This window comes from Grus americana, chromosome 1 (genome assembly GCF_028858705.1).
Source record: "Grus americana isolate bGruAme1 chromosome 1, bGruAme1.mat, whole genome shotgun sequence".
NCBI classification, from domain to species: Eukaryota; Metazoa; Chordata; class Aves; order Gruiformes; family Gruidae; genus Grus; species Grus americana.
Genome location: NC_072852.1, coordinates 52343737 through 52364704, shown reverse-complemented (window position 1 = coordinate 52364704; position 20968 = coordinate 52343737). Strand labels below are relative to the sequence as shown.

The 20968-nt window shown below is 35.5% G+C and overlaps 1 protein-coding gene across 11 annotated transcripts in view; it reads left to right on the top strand.

The window, feature by feature from the left end:
- Positions 1-20968, top strand: part of CDK17 (cyclin dependent kinase 17) — a 118220-nt gene that overhangs the window by 40855 nt on the left and 56397 nt on the right. For all 11 annotated transcript variants that reach the window (XM_054815424.1, XM_054815232.1, XM_054815325.1 and 8 more), the window contains one exon: positions 18241-18389. In XM_054815424.1, the coding sequence (XP_054671399.1) occupies positions 18272-18389 (118 nt within the window). In that variant the 5' untranslated portion in view covers positions 18241-18271. The remainder of the gene's footprint in view (positions 1-18240; positions 18390-20968) is intronic.

The window sequence follows — 20968 nt, the reverse complement described above, 5'->3', positions numbered from 1 at the left end:
TGCAATAACAAAATTTTTATGGGAAATAATATTTGTCAGTCCTTGTAACATTCCTTTCCCTCAGCCATTGTCAAGCCAGCAGGGTTTTTTTTGTTGTGGGGGTAGACAGTTTAGAACTTTCTTCTGTGTTCAAAGAAGTGTTTGAGCTTAAGTGGTCACGATCTCTGGTTGAATCATCAGTAAGAGTTTTGTTATAAAACAAGTTGTGTGGCATTACTGACTGTTCTGCCAAACTAGAAAATTGCTTGCAACTTCCTGCCTTTAGACCAAACCTTTTTTTTTTCCACATCTGGAAAGTCAGGTAATTGGTTTTCAGGAAGTCACTTTTGCCTTTTTCCTTCTTTATTTCTTTAAAAGCTTGATTATTTTGTCTATTCCCTAGACAACAGGTGTCCACAAGCATGATGATCATTAGCATTGACTTTCATATTGTCAGTCTAATGGCAAGGTTGACATATAAGTTCATATGGAAAGGGCAAATAATACTCATCAAAATGAGATAGGGAAGAAAAAGTAGTACATTTTTAAGTGTGAAGAGTATCAAGTTTATTTGTTTAGATTCAGATGACTCCAAAGATTTTTAAGGTTAAGGTGTAACATTAATACATTTGTGTTTATATCTAATATGATAGATAAATATTGATTCTTAGGGATCAGTACTTGGGGTGAATATTTTGATGGTTGATAAAGAAATCGATTCAATATTTCAGATTTGCTATTGATGTGCAAATTACAGAGTTTGGCCACAAAAGCTGAAGCAAATGTGATCTTTATTTTTCAAAAGATGTGGATGTGTGTATCTTTGCTATGATCCCTGTTCATTTCTTCAGCTTTTCTTCAAGATAACATACTTGACACAAGTTTGGGAACTTCAGAAAAATGATATGATTTCTTACGTATTTCTTACGTATCCTGAAAAGGATAGGATTTCCTACCTAATTCACTCAGCATCTCTCAACATTAAAAATAGATCTGTGAAATTCTTTCAATTTTTTGGCAATTTCTCATTGTAAACATGCAATGTCAGGTATTTTAATTTCTAATAAAAATTGCTGCCGATGTTTAAACAAGCTTTAGCCTCACTTGAAAGTTGAAATTTTTAAAATCAATGCTAGAAGTGTAAAAACCAGTATTAAAAGTATTTGTCAAGACTTCAGCCTTACAGTGGATAATTTCTGATGCTTTCAGTAGAAGCCTCAGTCACAAATTACTATTTTGTTCTTTAGATTTCAAACCTTCATTGTAGCTTTGATTGTTTGTGTGTATCTATTTCTTTACATGCAGAAAGGTTACCTTAGGCAGAGCAGGAGAAGTTACCGTCTCGCATATGTAGTGCAATCAGGACTAAGCTGTGACACACAAGGAAGAGTAAAGAGCAGAAATGCATGTTAAAGTACACTTATATAAGGAGAATATTTTTAAACTGTGCTGGCTTAGTAGTGTGGATTTTGTAAAGGCACTCTCATATGGTCTTATAAACACATTTGGTTAAAAAACAAGGCAGTCTTATCTTGAGCATAAGACTTCTGATTCTGTAGAGATCATGGAGGGTTGAGAGACTAAATCCGTTGTCAACGCTTTTATTTTGCTTGAAAGGTTTGAGAGGTTATTTACTGGGGTTTTTTGTTGTTGTTTTTACTTCTGAGCCAGATTCAACTTGCATGCAGTTTGCAAGAGCTTTCACATTTTCCTTTTTTAATGCTTTTATTAAAAAAAAAAAAAAAAGATAAACACACGCGCAAAAAATCCTGCTACCTCTAAGGCATACTCAAGATTCTGAAAATGCTTTTCTGAGCGATGTCCATCATAATGGAATCTGGATCAGACCAGAAGCAACTGAAAAATGCAGTTACTTCCTTCCATTGTTAGAATAGCAAGATGTGAACTTCTAAATATGGCCTTAATATTTGACTACACTATTACATAAGATAAAATAGCCATAGATTAGATAATGGGGAAGAAGATGGAAAAACAGATTCTGAAACCAAGTTCGTATGCTATGCTTTGACGTCAGGATTTTAGTTGGATCTGTAGCAACTTAAACTGTCCTGAAAATAGTCAGGAAAAATGGGTATGCTTCTGTAGTATTGCCTTACTGACCACTTTATACTGCATCTTTGGTCTTAGTGCTTCACTATTCGGAATGTGTTTCATGTTTCAATTCCTTGTGAACTTTTCATCTCAGTATAGAATCCAAATTTGTCTACTGCATGACTTAAATGATCCCTACAAAGAACTGAAGATTGCTACGCATATTTGTCCAGAGCAAATCCTTCTTCAAAGATTAGTATATAGGTATATTGTTTATTTTATTTTCTTTCCAGACGTACTGTTTTTGGATTATATGCTTTTCAGCAGTAGCCATGCAAATACAATAAAAGAAGTTAATTTTTTTCATGTTAATATTTTTCTTGTTGAATTTATCCATTTGGGGAAAAATGGCGAGACTACTTAATCTTCAGGAATGAAAGCATCAGGTAGCTGGTTGATGTGTCTGTATCACTATATATTTTTTCCATTCTATTAAATATCTATTGTTTAGCCCTACTTGGTCTTATATATAATCAAATAGTGCAAATGTTTTAAATAACTGTACTTTCAGTAATAATACATTTATTCCTAAGTAGTAGCTAAGCATTCCTGGTTTTTTGTTTTGCTGTTCACTGAAGTTAAAATAGATTTAAAAAGTTAAGCATTGAGAAAATTAACAGAAAAATCAACACTGATCACAATATAGCCTTTAACTGTAGCTTATAGCCTTTTCATAGTAAAGAAGAATCTTTTTTACTCCTAAGAAATAAACTCTATCATTAATATTTAGGCTTAAGTACTGTGTTATTGTATAGCAGTTAGTGTATTTCTCTTATTTTAAGGATTAAAAAGAAAATTGTTGCAAGTTAGTAGTTTATTGTATTGAAAATTTTAGTTGTCGTTGCTCTAAAACCAGATATGAATATGCATTGTGACAACTCTGAATTATGTAAAATATCAAACCTTCCTGTCAAATTGGCTGAGTCACGTATTTCTCTCAAATTTTTTTTTCCCAAAGCTATTTCAAATTTAAGAAACTGCTATGCAGAGTACAAGATAATTAGAAATAATAGCACGCTTCAGTATTTTTACTTGAATGGTTTCAGCTGCCTGAAACTTAAATTGGCTAAGGGGCTGAACACAGATGGCAGAGTAATGGCTGGCTAGTGATTTACTTCAAAGTTGAAAGGGCTACCCTAATTTTATGGGCGAAGAAATTGAGTTTTAAAAACATAGACTAGAACAAATCAAAATCTATCAGAGCAGGCTGTTTAAAATCAGTAGAATACATGATATTAAAACTGAATTAATAACTTAGAAGTAGTTAATAAATTTAATTAAAAAATTAAATATTTTTGCAGTACACATTGAAAATGTTAGCTAGACTGTGTAAGAAAGACGTTTGCATACTGCTCTGTTTCCCTTTCTGCGTAAGGGTTGTCATTTGTTTCTACACTAGCATCCTCACATACATCACGGCATGTATCTTTTGCTGTTCTGCAAAGGAAAAAAATTGTTGTTGACTTACCTGCAGGGGATGAGTTACAATCAATTCTGTTCAAGAGTCATTTTGAATATTACCTTATTTCTGAATAAAACAAGATTTCTGTTTGGATTTTGAGGACTTCTGATAAATCTTTTATTAGACATTATTCTTCAGTTTCTCATGGCCTGACTTTTGGTTTCATCACACTTTTGGTCTTTCCACCTTCTTTGAGGATGGGATAAGTGAACAGAGTACCACAATAGAGCTTGTGTAGTGTATTTGTGTCTCTGAGGAATTAGACCAATTCCTGTGGTCTCAGTAGGCATTATTCCTTTGACTAAATGTTCAAATAATTTTCAGATAGTAGCACTACATTGACTTAAGGCTTCCTGTGTACAGTAAAGGAAACCAGAGGTCTTTGAAGCTCTGGAGATCTCGTGTCTCAGTCCCTTTAAAGATGAAAGCCTGCCATAGGCAGTTAAGGGTTCACTAACTGGATGTGGCAAATCATTAGCATATTTTGTGATAGCACAAAAGTGATGATAAATCTTCAGCCTTTCTTGCATTATTTTTATAAGACAACTTCACAACTACAAACTAGCCCAATCTTTGTCCTTTACTCTTGTATGTCCTTTTTAGGAGTCATTTCTGAAGAAACAAGCCCTTGAGACTAGACACTTCATAGATACCTGGCTAATTTTGCAAAGTTAAGTAAAAAGTAATAATCATGGCATCAAGTAAAGAGGAGAATGGTACCTTAACTGAGGGCTTCAATTCTTGCTCCTATGTAAGACAAAGACTTAGTTTCAAGGTGCTCCTGTGGGATAGTAGGTATGGTTCTTAAACTTTTCTTTCTTAAAAACACATGAGAACTGGGAAATGAAGGTTTGGAAAATAGAAAATGTCATATTTTGCTATAAACCTTCTTGAACTGACATAAATTTTGGAAAACTTCTATTCACAAGTGAAATTTAAAGCAAGCCTTTTAGTCTCAGAGGTGTCTTATGTTGGCCTAATGGTTCTCCTGGAAGTTGGTGGAAGTCTTAACATCTTTAGTGGGAGAGTAATTAAGCCAATGATAGGAATTTTAAAAAAGAAAAAGTACTAAATCAAGTAATGGTGGAATAGATTTCTTTAAACAAAATAACAAAGTAAGAATTAACCTGTAATTGGACTTTTTGAAAACACTTGCGTCTCTGATACCTGGAATAAGATTGTTCAGGGGGCTCTAGGGTTTTTTGGTTGCTATTTTGCCCTGGAAGCTGTCTGTACAGCTAGTTTTATACGGGCTCCTGGATCTCAGATCAGAGTTTCACCTCTAGCAATAGTGGATTTGTTCATTACTCTCAGTGTGGGACCACCCATCAGTACAAACTTGATCCAGATGAAGTATAAGCAAATAATATTTCTGTTGATTTGATCAGAACATGCAACAATGCTGCTTTTCAGCTTTGTGGTGGCTGTGGTAGGACAGCTGATCCTCTGTTCAGTGTAGGTTTGGAACAGAATTACACTTAGAAAGTGTTTTGAATGGATTCGTACAGAGAAGCTGGAGAATAGTGGTGCTCTGCATCATGTGAATGTGTGGGATTTTGATCTAGTAATTAGGCAGCCTAATACCCAGTTTACTGTCTTGAGATGTAGATCAAGTCTCTGTCATCATTTTCCCTTTTTATTGGTGAGAGAAATTGTTGCATACAGGTTACTCCAGTCCTTTCTCTCACTTCTTTTAAATGCCTTGTGAGTCTCTTCTCTACTGCAGTTTCTCCTTTCTTGTCATTTCATAGTTTGCATCTGTCTGTCATTCATTGCCCATTGCGATTCCTTGCTGAAGCTTCATTCTGCAGTGGCTCTAGTAGCTTTATCATGGAAACATCTATGTATTTTTAGCCTTAAAAATTTTGTTGTAACTTTTAAAATTATATATTCTGGAGTAACTGTCTTAACAAGAGCAAGCTTGTATGTACTGCTTCTGACATGTAATTTGCTAACAGTCTTTTTTAGTAGATGTTTAAATATTGGTAGGATACTAGCAATGACAATAGCTGATACTTTTTCTTTTCTTTTTTTTTTTTTAATTCCTAAGGCTGCATGGTGATAGAACATAATTTCTCTTCCGTAGCTCATATGCTTTAATGTAACTGAAGACTGATAAGATGAACAGACAATTAAGTAGCTTTTATATAGATTATAATGTGGACAGCAAAGTACGGGTTGAGCTGTTAAACAGCAATCATCAAAATGAGGTTAGGGTAGTGTTTTGATCTTTATAACCTGTGCGGTTCTTGTATGTTTACTTGGCTGCTTGCCACGTTCAAAGATTTCTGTCTGAGATTTTGCTATCAATTTCTTTTATGTCTGTCTGGTTTCAGTAACAATATACCAAGATAATATATATTTTTACTTGTTACTTCTCTGAAAATGGAAATTGTTTTTAGCAGCACCTCTTTAATTTAGCAAATTCAGTTTTGATTCTTGGAAACTACTTTAGCTTTCATTAACTTGAGTATATTTTGTATTTTTTGTGTAAAGCAAAATTGAATGTGCTTCTACTGCAATTAGTCAGATGGAAGGCACTTCATGCCTACCACATATACTGCTATCATCCAGTTTCTCCTACAGCTCTTTTCTCAATAAAGTTAATGAATTCAGAAGGAAAATATTTCATAATCACATAACAATTTGTATCTGTTTTTTCTTTTCGTGGTCAATAACTACATTTTGGACCCTGCAGAAGGACATTTTGGACAGCAGAGATAGCTACATTGTGAAGAACCAAAGCTCTCTTGATTTCAATTTTGTAAACATTCATCATCTTACTATATTATGGTATTGTTTTAGTTCTGTGGTGGATTCTGTTCTCTACTTTTAGGTTTTCAGAATTCAGTTGATGTCCTGAGCTCTTCATGTGCATTTTTTTGGAGCCTCTGTTCTCCAATAAGAATACACTCATAAAGGTGGAAAGTATAGTTGTTGGGATAGTCTTAAGAATTAACAGAACTGACTGTAGAAGTGTCTGTAGTACCTCCTTAGAGCTGTTGAAATTGGCTGACTTGCGTTATGTGTGCAGCAGAGAAAATAAAGTAAGGTGGTCCTGAGGAAGTTCCAAGCTAAGGAGTTATTGACTGCAGTAGAGGAAGGAAGGAAATGGAAAAGAAATCCAACAATACTGGTTCTTTATTATGCAGAAAGCAAGTTTATGCATGCCTGACCAGGTAAAGGAGAGAGGAGAGTGTCAACCTATAGTCCTCCTTTGGCAAGGAATCTTATCTATAGTTACCATAGTGTTACAGTGAAAGAAGAACCTGAACTACTGAGGTGATGGTCATTTAGAAGAGCTGGGAAATCCCCAGATTATGTCAGAAATGCTTATTTAAATACTGTCTCCGTGATACCCTGGTAAAAATCCCTTGAAAAAGTGTTCCTTATGACCTCTGCTAGGGATGTACCTGGATCAGAGATGGACAGTGGAGGAATGGTGTCATAAGTTTCACCAACTGTGGGGAACAGAAGGTATGAATATCCCAAAAGGCTGTTGGAGCAAGTTTTCTTATTGTTATTGAACAGAAACATGAAGTTATCTAATTGTGTGTGTGTGTATCTTGTCTCTATGTGAAGTAAATCTGTAGTTTACTACAGTAAATAGTAATAGCGAAAGCCTCTGCCATTCTAGTTTACCATCAAGCTAATGAGAAGTTTCATTCTCAATTCTTAGTATAAAGGTGCACTAAAAGCATAGAGTCCAGGGAGATAAAAAATGAAGGCGCACTTCTTGGCAACAGTCTGGCAGATTTTTATTTTGAAGTTTTCACCAGAGTGTAAGAGTGAAATAATTGTGTAAAGAGAATCTTAAAGAGGATTTTTTAAAAAAAGTAACTTAATTTAAAAAAAAACACCTTGAAAAGCAAATGTAGTTTGGTTTTCATAATAAAAACAATTTAACAGCTCATTTTATTTACTTCACAGATAGGTCTGGTTACCAGATGTTGTGCCGAAACTGCGCTCAGGATGCACAACTTAAACTTCAGTATGATAGTACGTGATTATTTTGTGCTTTTACAAACTACTAACGAGGCATAGGTGACTAATCCTTGTGAAGGCATTCTCATGGGTTCCCTTTCATTAAATAGAAATTAGACTAATTTTAAAGAAAGCAAAGCTATAGATCTGAATTGCAAGTACTACAAGTGAAAACCGGAAGCTTCTTGGACTGTTTAATTTCAGGCTTATGGATCGTAGTTATCAAAAGGAAATAAACCACACTGGGAGAATTCTTTTGGTTACTCTTCAGCTTAGTTGGGTATGTTGAAAAATAGCATACTTGCTGGTAAAACGGATAGAAACTTGCCTTAGACTGTAGATAAATGTATTTTAAAGAATATTTTGGCAAAAGGATACTGTTTTCCAAGGCTGTTGAACTGGGTAGTTCAAGAACAGTTCAAATACTTGACTTAGTAGTTTGGTGAAAGAATAGCATATCCTGAAATTTTAAAGAACTAGGCCTTGCCTTAGATCAATCAAAATGTAATCTTTTACTCTTTGAGATGACAGGCGACATCAATTGGACTTTGTATCTCAAAGGCTGAAAGACAGCATGGGCGGGGTTTTCTAAAGGAGGTTATGAAACAAAGATCCAAATAGCTAGTGAGAAAAATAAATAAGTACATTTCAGAATAAATTATTTTGAAGACAAACATAAAATTTCAGTTCATTCTTCTGCCATGGAAACAAAAGAGAGCAAATGAGTCTTCTTGGCACAAATATGTGGTCAGGAACAGTGCTCTGTACATATTCTGTGATCCTTTCACTGCTTCTTTACAGAGATTTCATAATAAAATATCCACCTACCCTTGCTCTGCCTTTAAGCTGTAGCTTGCAGGATCCTAGAAGAATTCTGCTTTGGCATGTGTCTGTGCCTGCTTTTGTTGACAATATCAGTGTTGCTTGTCTGGTATTAGTCACAATTATTTTACCTTTTTTAATTCTGTTAAAAAAAAAAAATCTGGAGACTACTTGTCTTTCAGGCTTTGTTTGCTAATTATTCATGTCTGCTTTAATGTTATTGACTGACATTAATAGCTGTTACTTTCCCAGGTTTCCTATATACTAATGCTGTCTTATTGATTGGTCATTTACTTACAGATAAGTATTTTTCCACTTTTACTGGTTGCCATTTGGTTACTGGTTTACTGGTTGCCATTTGTTTCCTCTCCACTGATATCTTGTCACTGTCTCAATTCTGTATAAACTTTTCTTCTTGTTGTTTTTGGGAAGCCTTGTTTGGGCAGTGTCAGTTTCCTGGAGAAAGGAGCAGCATGTAGGATTGTGTCTAAGAGCCACACAGGGAAGAATTATCACAAGCAAAGAACAGGGAACATCCAGTGATACAGAAAGATCTTCAGACTCCAAATCTGTTAGTCTTCATGTAGGGTTCTTGTTTTTGAGCCAACAGTGACAGTTGTGACAGCTTGATGCATGACAGTTGCCTTATTTTGTGTGTTTAAATGAAGATGTACTTTTTTTTTTTAATCCCTGGCTCCTTGAAAGTACCTTGAAAAACACCTTTTGTGAGGCTTGGTGCAACAACTTAATTTGGGAGTGGGGTGTTGCTGCAGAAGTAGACAGAAAAAGAAGAATTGGCATGAGGTTATTGTGTGGTGGGAATCATAATGGCCTGAACCTATTGCAGAGGATGAAGGCACTTGTGCTGAATGCTTTTACTTTATTTCATATTTATTTGTTCTTGTTTTCCCATGTCATCTTTCTTTGACAGCATTTGCTGTTGTCCTTTATTTTGTTCACAGATTGCATTTATTTCAGATATCAGTTTTTGTTTAGCTAGGCTAAATAAGCTTAAGGCAGAACTCTGCAGTTTTTCAGGCTACTTTTCTGGTACACAACAGTTCTATCACAGTGCTCCCAGTGAGGACAGCCTTACCTTGCATTTGATGTGCACTAGTGATCAGTGCTCTACTTCTGTGAAGGTATCACATTGGGTTAAGCAGGCTCCTGCTTTCTTCTCTGCCTTGTAGGCCAAATTGCCACCACCTTTTTGGTGCCAACATAACTATTTGCGAAGCCACTTAGCAAACATATGTCAAAATTCTTCTTTCTTTCCCAGGTTGTCAGCTAGATCATTTGCATTAGGAACAGTGTCTTTTGCTTATGTGTTTAGTATCCTTGGCAATGGATACCGAAATGATCCATGTGTGTATGTCCAGTTGACCATTAAATGGCAGCATGAACACTTCAGACAGATGTAGCAACGTTTGTCTGAGTGTTGTAACAGAACAAATTGGTCCCATGCTGGGACATCATGACTGCTATGTAAAAACTAATACAGCAGAAAAATTTATAATTGACTTATTGTTCAGAGTTTTTCTGTTAGTGAGGAATATCTGAAGTTACAGGATTGGAGAAGGGAAGAAAAGGCAATAATTTGTGAGGTTTTATAAAATACTGAATTGGAGCATTTTATAAGTTTAGGTAAAAGACATTCATTAATTCAAACAAATCTTGGAATGATAGTTCAAAGATTGTTTATTGCAAGAACGAGTTTATTTACTGCCCATTCAGAATTACCTTTAGGATATGTCAGTCGAGATACTACGTGTACTCAGCCTGACTATGCAAAACTTTAGCCTGTTCTGTCAGTAGTTACTTTCTCAGTTGTAGCCAAGATATTCCATCTCTCTTTTATTTCAAAAATAGTCATTGTACCACAGCTTATTGTTGTTAGAAATCTCTAGAAAAATACAGAATACAGAAGAGACTGTTGAATCTTATGCATTAAGTGAATCTCCAAAGAGTCTGTTTTATCATACCATTTTTTCTTAATGTCTTGTTTTGTGTCTCAATATAATGCCTTCAGGGCATCAGATTTTAAATGTGGCCTGTTATTCATAGGAAAAATACACATGTACATTGTCAGTACTGTAGAACATGATCTATACCATGCTGCTTATGGTGTCTCTTATTTGCTGATTAAAAAAATCTCCCTGTGTTGCGATGTTGTGCTTTCTTCCAAAAACCCCCACAAAACAAAACCTCTGATTACTGTCAAACAGCTTTGTTTCTCTTGTCTTTTTTTTTTTTTTAAGTTGTCTTCTGCATGGACATAGACATGTAAGAGAAATGCATCCAAAGCTGTCTGTTTTTAAACCATTCCTAGACTCTTTGATATTACTCACATGCACAGACATATATGTGTACAATAATTATGGAAGTGTTTGATTTTAATGTGGGATTTGTGTGTGTGCGTGTGTTCAAACTATACAGAAAGTGGATTGAGGTTCAGTAAGTAATGAACCCAAAAACAGTTGGAGGAAAAATGGTGAGCTGTAAATTTACAGCAGTTGTACCAATTAACCAAATACTGGGTTTGTGATGGTCTTTGTTTTGTCTGCAGTTTCAATAATTACAAAGCTTTTTTCCTGGGATGAGCTCTGTTATACCTCTCATTTGATGGTTAATTTCCAGGCAAGCCACGATGAGGATTCCTCAACAGATTCCCCAGTGTAATTCATTTCTGTTGTAAGAGAAAAAGATCAAACCCTTTTTTTAATTTTGTTTAGAAATTTGTATCACTGTTCTTTGTTTAGCCAAATCAGGGGTGTCTGTAGTTTTTAATCTTAGTTTATATTGTTATGATGTATTTATTGTGTCTCTTGGTGCTTGATTCAAGAATATCAAAATAAGCTGAAAGCTTTTTGTTGCCTTAAGTCTTGGGTAGTAAATATAACTTTTTTTGTGAGCACAAGAAGAAGCAAATGTTGAAGAATCTGGTCAGGGAAGTTCAGATGCTTACAGGGACAGGTGGTGCTGGGTTGAGAGCTACTTGAGCTTGAGAGAAAGTTCTTCAGTATGAGATTCTTTGATTTGGTGCCTGAATAGTGTTGGGGGGAAGAAGAGAAAGCCTTTAGTTTTTGAAAATCCATGCCTTTTATTGACAAAATTGCAAATTGCTCAGGCTCTCAAAAGATTGCAGATGCTTTTCAGTCTTATAGCTAACACTGCCTTCTTGAGCCTAGAAGAAGTTTTCTGCTAAGGTTTCTTCCTCAGTCTTGCAAATGAGCCAGTCTTTGGAAGATGGTCCTGGAAGTGATGACTGCAACATTGTAAATCTGTCACTAAAATAATCACAGCATTAGGGAGCAGCAGGTTTTGTGTGCATAACTGGGTTTAAGTGCTTTTCTCAAAGCTGTATTAAGGCTTTATGCCTGTTAATCAAAGCTAGTAAAATTACAGACATTGCTTTTGGTTTCCAGTGCTCATTAGATCTTTTGAGATGGAAAGTTCCGTGGCCTGTTCGTAGTATATATGCTACATTCATGTAACCTTCTGGTTTTTACCTTCCCCTCTGAGAGAAAAAAGTTTATGGATCTGACAGCAAATGCAAGAATCTTTGCCAGTCGGCTCATTCGTTTTGTTGGCTTAAATGTCAGCCAATTTAACCAGACTGTGTTTTTTCACTTGGCTGTTGAGGGAACAGAACCTTTGATAATTAACGTGGAGCTATTCATCAGTACAATCTAATCTAGTGAAATCTATCAAATAGAATGTCTCGATTTTGCTGTTTGATACTGCTTGTATCTATATGGAGGAGAATGCATGTGTATGTTTTCAAGAATGTAAAGTTGCTGTGATTACCTAAGTAAAACTGAGTCCAAGAGAAAGAAGATAAGCATAGGATATGAAAAAAAGACTGCAAGATTTGACCCCTTTGGCAGATTTGGGAGTTTACTGTCTTTTAAATTCTGTACCAATAGTATATTTAAATATGTCTGTAATAATGATCAATATATTTTTTTAACTTAAAGGATTATTTAAAAACAAAAAACCAAAACAAAAACCCCAAACAAAACCAAACCCACAACTTCTTTTGATTTCTGTCCTTCATTACACTCTAAGGGCAAAGAGATTGGGAGGGGGGTGAAGATAAGGGAAAGTATTCACAATCTAATTAGGACAGGCTAATTTCCATATATTTCCTCTGTTCGCAGAGGTTCTTCCAGTTGATGATCTAGATCAGGAGCTGAATATAGATGCTGTTACTCACTTTGGGAGGAGTCTCTTTGCCTATATTAACTAGGAAGACTAGCCTCAGATAAGAAGTTAACCTTTGTGAATACCTTTTACCTCCCGTTTTCAGTAATTGTTTGACTGCAGTTCTGAAAAATACATAAGAAGAGGCTTCACCTCAGAAGTTTAATTCCATATTGAATATTGTTTTATTCAGAAGGAAGAGGCTGTGAGGGTCCTTTTACCCTTTTTTCACTGGGAGGTCAAACTGGACTGTGATATTTGACTTCATAATTATTTTTTTTCATCAGCAACAAAGGCCTTGTTTGTTAGATGTGGGTTATATCTGTGCAATGTCATTTCTTTGACCTAATGTAACATAAAAGAGAATAACTTTTTTAAGTAGTTCTGTTCCTGACAAGGGAGTCTAGCTGGCCGGAATCATGTTGTTTCTAAAGACTGAGCGTGGAAAAATGAAATTTTTTTTCACCGACGTGAACAAACCTGAGTTGAGAAAAATACAAAGAACAGATGCAATGAGTAAGATGCCATATTTATAATCCATTCTTGTAGGGTAGAATTGTGTTTGTAAGGAAGTGCATCGGTAGTAGACATGAATTTTACAAGTGCTCAAACTGGTGGCTTATGATCTTTGATAAATTATCCATTTATTTCTCATTAGTGTAATTAATAGTTTGCTCTGTATTTGTCCAACATGCTTATGTGATCAATAGCTTTTTTCTTTTTTTAAAATTCAGGTAGATCGAGAACAGTTTAATAAATATAAACATGATGGAAAGTTGGTTTTCTTTTTAGATTAAGAGGACAATATCCTTGACAGGTGTTTCCTGTTTCTGTTTTAAATTAACATTGTTTGCAGTACTCTAAGCTTTTCAGACCTCTCTTTTTGACAAAACCTTGGATTATCACCTTCAGAAATACTTATTTTGAAGTTAGACGCGTCTAGAATTATTAATGCAGCCAAACAAATGAATGATGCATAGTTTGTAGTGTGCTTGAAAATATTTAACAGACCTGTAACTGGTGTAATTAAAATGCTAGTGAAAAGTTAAATGATTATCTGTTCAGGTTTGAATGATGCAGTGAATGACACCATGGATTTTTGAGAATCATTAGCAACTGTAATGCTGAGGATCATATGAGAGAGAATTTCATGATTCTTGTTCTTGTTTCTAGTTGTGTGGGCTGTTTTTATTCTTCAGTCAGTAATACCTTACTTGCTTTTCTACCTTGTATCCTAAAAACTAAGTCTCTTGACAGAATGTTCAGATCTCTTCAAAGCCCTGCCACAGTATACCTCTTCGCAATTTTTTTAACCATCTTTACACAGTTTGGCCCACTGCTGTGTAAATGTACCCATTTGGTTGTAGTGATTTTATGTAATCAGATTGAGTGTCCCATATGTGTTTGCATCTCCTTCTATCCTAGGAGTTCATATAGAGTGCTGTTACCTGCTTGCTTTGATGTCTTATGCCCGTGGCCTGAGTTTGTTAACCCATCCTTAAGGGCCATGCAGCGTCCACACTGTTGTTCACGTGCTGCTGTTACAGAGGGTCTCATTCCTGTCCTTTCCTCCCACTTCAGCTGCCGTCTTCAGATAATGAGTTTTTCAGAACAAGAACTGCCTTTAGATGTTTGGAAAACACCTACCGCGTCGTAAAACAGCTTGTGAAAATAGTCAAATAGCAACTTCAGTGTGTATCTAAGTGGAAAAGTAATTTTAAAATGCTTAATCTCTATGTAGATGCATCTTAATGCAATATAACGTCTGGAAACAGAAGAGTCAGCACTTAGTCTGATCCAAAGCTTGCTGAAGTTGAAGGACAGGTTCCCATTGACTTCAAAGGGCTTTCAATCAGCAAAATCTTAGTGCGCTTTTGGTATTTGTGACCTTCCTGAAATAAACTGGCTAAAATTTAAGCTGTTAAATACCTTCAATGCTTTTGAAAATTTTAGCTGACTTTGTTTAAACTTAGAAGGATTAAGCACACAGCATATGTTAATTGTGTATAACGACCTTATGCATTCCTTTTTTTCACTTTCAAGGTACCAAAAGTCTGAGAGCTTGGAGGGAGCGGAGAGAGAATTTTAGCTCTCAGCGTTATAAGGCCTCTGATTTTTGGTGAATAGATGAGTGTGGAATCTAGTTGAGTTATTACTTCGGAATCAAAATGCTTTAATGTCAGTCCACCGTATATCCAGGGTGTTGTGGACATGTGTGTTTGCACAATGAGAAGTGCTTTACTACAGGCATTGTGGGAAGGATCGGTCTGATGCAGAGAAAGGGAGCCAGAACCCACTTGTTTAAATCTGGTTTTACCTCGATGATATAAAAACTGTGGAGTTTGTTTTCAGATCTGTGTTATAGAGATCACTTTTAAATGACATTGAGAGCAAAGCAGGAGTTTAAGACTATTGAAGCAAACTGAGTTAATGACAATGAATGTTGGAAAATACTTTTTCTACAGTTTTTAAGGAGAAAAGTGTGTATGAAAGATAAATGTTAGCACAGTTCTCAAGGATTAACTTATGTTGCTTTTTAAAGACAAAAATAGCAACTTTTGAGGGTTAGAGTGGAGATGGTTTGTAAGAAGCAGCAGTTCCTTTAATACATGGTCTCTTCCTTCATTTCCTATCAGTATAAGGATTGAAGAAGTATGTCTCTGCCAGCTTTTCTGGGTTGTATCAGATAGTATTGTATCAGCTTGCTTGTCCTCATTCTGTCTGCAGAAGACTAGAATTTGAATTAGTTGCAGTCAAGTGTATGCATCTATCTGCCGTGACATCTAAAATATTTGATTTGGGTACGACCTATTCAGAGTAGATAAATTTACAGAATAGAACAGTCAAGCCCTGGGCTCTGTTCTAAAGCTCAAAAATAAAAATAACTGCATATTCTTCACACAATTGGTAAGAATTTGAGGCAACATGAAGAGTCTTACTGCATCTGTTGATAGCCGCTAGATGTATATTACTAATCAGGTAACTCCATTTTGGATTTAAATTAGATTTACTGTTAAATGGAGAAAATAAGTATACATCTGTTAAGAATTAGTGAAAATGAATATCAGACAATTCCCCTTTAATTCTGTTAAACTAATTGACTAATTGACTTTTCTGTGAAATTGCTGTCATTTTAGGGAACTAAAGATAGCTTTGGATTGTATAGATCATATTTTCAAAGCTCTGTTCGCTGAGACCTTGTCTCAAACTGCCAAGATTTAGGAGGTTCTGCAACTTTGGCTGGAAATGAGAATAAAGAAGTAAAAAAGGACATTTCCATTTGCTAGGTATGCATCCTTTACACATCTGAATTAGCAAGAATACTGATGCTTTAAGGGAGGAAAATTTGGTTTCCTATCAGTGAGCATCTTTTCCTTTAAAAAAAACAAAACCCTGAATTACATTTCAGTAGAAGGAAGCATTCGCTCACACATGGATTCCCACTCCTGATTCCTTTTTACTGTTAAAATCTTTCAAAATCAAGCCCTGAATTTAGTTCAGAATCTTAGTAAAAATGGTGTGTCCACACTCCACCCTTCTTTAAGTGGAGAAATTTTGTAACTATATTTGGCAAATATTTGCTTTTATATTAGCTTGAGATTTAGAATGTCTCTCGGATTTTCTAACCCATGTGTCTGTTAATTTATATGTAATACTCTTCAGCAGTAGACCTTCTTTTTGATTAAAAAATTGTGTAGGCTTAAATATTTGCAAGATCAAAAGCCAGGAACTGCCTGTTTCCATATAAAGGCATCTGCTTTTTCAGTTACTGCCCAGGTGGAAAATTGGAAAGAAATTGTTGTGCTGTCAGGTAGCTTTAGGGCATTATATAGCTAAAAATTGCACGTATTTTTTTTGAGAATAATACACATAGGAAGATGCATGTTTCAAAGAACACTGTAGGAGAATTTAGTAAAACCACGTATAAAGGATGTGTCCTTCTATTTTTTTTAAAAAAACCCTAGGTTTTTATGAGAAACATACACCATAATTTTTGAAAAGTTAAATGCAGAAATACAGCGATTTCAAGTAAGGTCTTTAATGCAGGTCCCGAACAGGAAAAGTAAATGTTCCCCTTGGAATGTTCTCTGAATACAGTTTCTTAACAATAAGAATATCCTGCTTTTGAGTGAGAGAGAGCAAAATTATTCATACTAAGGTGCGGCTTTATTGCACATTCAGCAACGCATTAGAAGGGCAGTTTCGAAACTGCTGGCTTAACTGTATCTCCAGCAGTTACATTTTTATTTCCTACATATCTGTACCCAGTGCCTGACTATTTCTGCTTATAGTAGTTGTGGTTGTCTAAGATGTTACCCTGTTTTGTAATCCACCTCTTTCCCCTTGGATGCAGTTCTTTGCCAGTGATTGTGCTGTTCATCTCCGACTTTCAGGCTCAAATCCCAAAGGTCTGCTTTTATCCATCCTCGTGTGTTACTTACTGTCCTGTGCAATGTAGTCTTGTGATCATTTAGTCTATGTATGCCTTCTGCCATCAACAGACACTTCCAGCTTGTTCCACCAATTTGTTCTCCCTTTTATTACATAGCATCTAAACAAAGATTAAGTTACGCAATTGAAATGTGTATACTTTAAGGGATGATGTCAATATAAAAGTAATCATATTCACAATTTGGTATTAAATGTAGATCTTTAGAGTACTGGTTCTTGCATTTCTCTGTTTGGAGGAGGACATCGAGAAAAATTTCATTTTCTAATTTTGTATGTGAATTATGCATTTTGGAGTGCGAAGAGGCTGATAGATATGGGAAAAAATACATGAGCAGCTCAGACTTAAAAGTATGCTGTGCTTGTGTTTGTCACTGCCTATGTGACTTGTGGAGGCTATGAACAGATGAACAAGTTACTGTGAAATAACGTCTAGGGTGAATTGTCCATATGGACTAATGAAGGACAGAATTGGGCTTCTTGCCACGTAGGGGCAAACATACAGCATGCTGCAAAGTTCACTTACCAGCTCAGACTTGTGGCAACGTGTTTATCAGCCTGGACCTTTGTTGTTATTGCTTGTTTGTTCCCGCTTTCCATGGAGAACGTGCCTCTTGCTTTGTTCCCAGTTTAGTCTTACTGCCTAACTGTAGAGAAACATCCATTCTAGCCGTTGTTATCAGGCCCTGGCTATCTATTTCCCTAGGTTTGAGAATTGCTTTTGTGTTTAAAGCTCTTAGTGTTGTCCTCTTCCTCCTTTTGTGAAAAGGGCAAAATATGGAGAAGTTTGGTAACTTCTCATCTGTAAACAAACGGGCTGAAAAAGAGATAAGGTTCCAGCCTCCTCCTTGGTAGGTTTGGTGAAAGAGGCTGCAGAGGAGGCAACAGAGTGTGTACTCAATAAGTTTTTGGATGACTGTTTTATTATTGGATTGTGAAATTAGTGACCAAATTAGCTGGCTGTTTGGGTCTGGTTTTTTTTGTTTTAAAACCCAAAGATTCTCATTTTTCCTAACAGAAAAAAAAATGGAAAAAAATATATGGGCACCTGCATCTCAAGACATTCTTCTTCACTCCAGTAGAGTAATCCTGCTTTAAGGATATGGTTTTAAGGATAGCTTGCATGTTGACTAAGTTTTCCATAAGCCTTCCTGTATTTTTATTTAATTTAAATTCTGGTTTCTGATGAACTAATTTTTCTCACTTTTTTCTTTTTTTTTTTTTTTCAGGCTTCCTTAAGCCAGACTTAATATTGATAGAATGAAAAAGTTTAAGAGGAGACTTTCCTTAACCTTGCGTGGAAGCCAGACCATTGATGAATCACTGTCTGAGCTAGCAGAACAAATGACAATTGAAGAAAACAGCAGCAAAGATAATGGTAAGCATATCTTTCACTTTCCAGAAAATGTAAGAACTTTAGCAGACTCCACTCAATTGAGTGTTCTTGGGTTTTATTTTAGTTTTCACAATTGCATGGATTTCCTCACTAACCTACTTTTTTGATTTATCTTACATTTGACCACCCTGGTTCTTTTTAACAGGTTGATATGTTGTCACATATTGTTTTGGTTTGTGTTGCTTTGATGTTAAACTGTTACACAGCTATTTATCAAAAGCTACCTAAATTGATATTTTAGTGTGGTGTGCAGCGAGAATCATAGATGCTCTTACAGTAAATAAACCCATTATTTTATTAAGTTAGTGGATCTCACATCAACTTCATATGGCTTCAAATTAAAACTTTTTCGCAAAAGCATTATTTGGTGATATAATTAATAATAATTGCTTAAGTATTATAAATAAAACTGTTTACCTTATCATTGGTGATGCAGTGCAATAGGCTGAGAATTGTCACCCCTTCATGTCTCTGAATAGTGTTTCTCTTCAGCAGTATGAAGGCAGCTAGAAACATTCAGGTTAACTAGCTTGTCTGTGTATTCTTACGCAGGTCTTTGGCTGATCCCATAAATGTACGAGCTGCTAAAAAGTTCGCATTAATGATGATACCGCTTTTGAATGCAAACTGCAGTAATAATGACTGGAAGAGATTTTGTTGCTTTGTTCTGTTTCCTGGGCTGCAGCTTTTAAGCCATATTTCATCTTCTATGCTGATGAGTGTTATTTGTTGCTCTGCTGACATCTAAGATTTTCTCAAGTATCAAGTGATCTGAATTTTTTTTTTCTTCACACCAATAAATGATTCTGAATTTTCCTATTGAAAACTGACAGACCTGGGAAATTTGAGCAGAAGTAGAGGCAATGGAATTTGCCCTGCGGACTTTTAAAACCCCATCCAAAATCTATTGCATACCAAGCTTTTAAAAGCTGAATTTACCTGTGGCAAAACAAAGCTATTCATATTTTACATTTTTACCCATAATCCCAGGTATATTCATTGCTATTGTCCTGTCTTCATCATGGACCATGCCCAATAGTTTGGAAAATGATGTTTATTGCAACTTTTTATGTGTTGATACAATAGATCTACTCTGAAACAATAATTGTAGCTTTTTTTTCACTGATGTCTATAAAGTACTTTCTGAGACACTGAGCAGTTGTCCCACGTGGTTTCACTTGTATTAGCCTTTGTTACTGATGCATATTTTGTTCAGACCTGTATATACTTCTGACAGAGTGATTTAATTATGCAAATAAGTGCAAAGAATATTACTTTCATGCTGGGAAGTGAATATCAAAAAATTGGCACCAGCACCAGTGAATGTGGTGAACTGGGTTACTGAATGAATTCAGTTGAAAACTGGATCCAGGAATTTTATTTTAAACTGGATCATGTTCTGGGTGCCAGCTCAAGGGACAGAGGACACAAAAACTCATTTGCAGAAGTATGAGCTTATGCCATCTTAAACCATGTATGAATCTATTTACAGTTTGTAATATTTATGCGAATTATCTCAAACAGCAATACTTAGATGTCATCTGCATGCTTATTACCAAGCTTTGACAAACTTAACTTCTTAGTAGATATTTAAAGTGATAAAAACACAATTGAAGAAAATGCTTCTAATAAAAAAATTCATTATTTAGCTTCTAGTTCTCCTTTTATTTTGCTTTACCCATTATTGCATTGGCCAAAAGGAAGCTTATATGCTAATATTGTGTGATACAGTACATGCTATGCTTGCAACTGCAAAACATTGTTAATGCCTTAGTAGGGTATCTTTGGATACGTTTAAGTGTTATTGATCCTCTTGAAAGAGGAAGGATAGTAAATATAAACTGTACTGTTGCTATGTGTAATCTTTAACTCATAATTTCATGGAATTTTAAAAAGTTTTACTGACATTTGCTTCCTTTTTCCGATACTTGTAGAATGCAGATATTAGTATCTGTCCTATCTTTGATCTTGCAGAGATGAACAGGATACTACTTTGTGGATTTTTGGCTTCCTTTGTTTTTTCCTTTCCAACCCTCCTTTTCTTAGAAAGTAGGGTTAGAAAAATGCTTGCTACACCAGCTAGTCCTGCTTTTCTAAAGGAAGCTCTAACTCTCCCACAGATCGAGACATTTTGGAAGGAGCATTTCTCAGACCATAGGAATCAGGGTTTAGGCAACAACAATTGCTGGAAAAAACAGTCAGGAAATGAGTTCTCTTTTTTGGTGAAAGACAAGTCTGGCAGAGAACATAGCCTGGAAAAAATCCTCCAGTGGACAGTATTAAAAAAAAGACTTACAGAGGAGTGCTTAAATGAGAAAGTTTTGTCTTAGCATCTTGTCAAATCAAAGTGCTAAGAAGCCCGTACTAACTGTAAATAACCCGGCTCGGACACATGAGAGGATGTAGTCTCTTGAAAAATAGTTTATAAAGTGATAGCTGCATTAAGATTTTGAAAGTGCATCTTTTACTGCGATAGTGCTGATCTCAGAAGGCAGGAGTAACCAGCTCCCTAGTTTTGCTTTTAAGAAGAATAAACAGCTCCTTTACCCTGTGGAACAGAG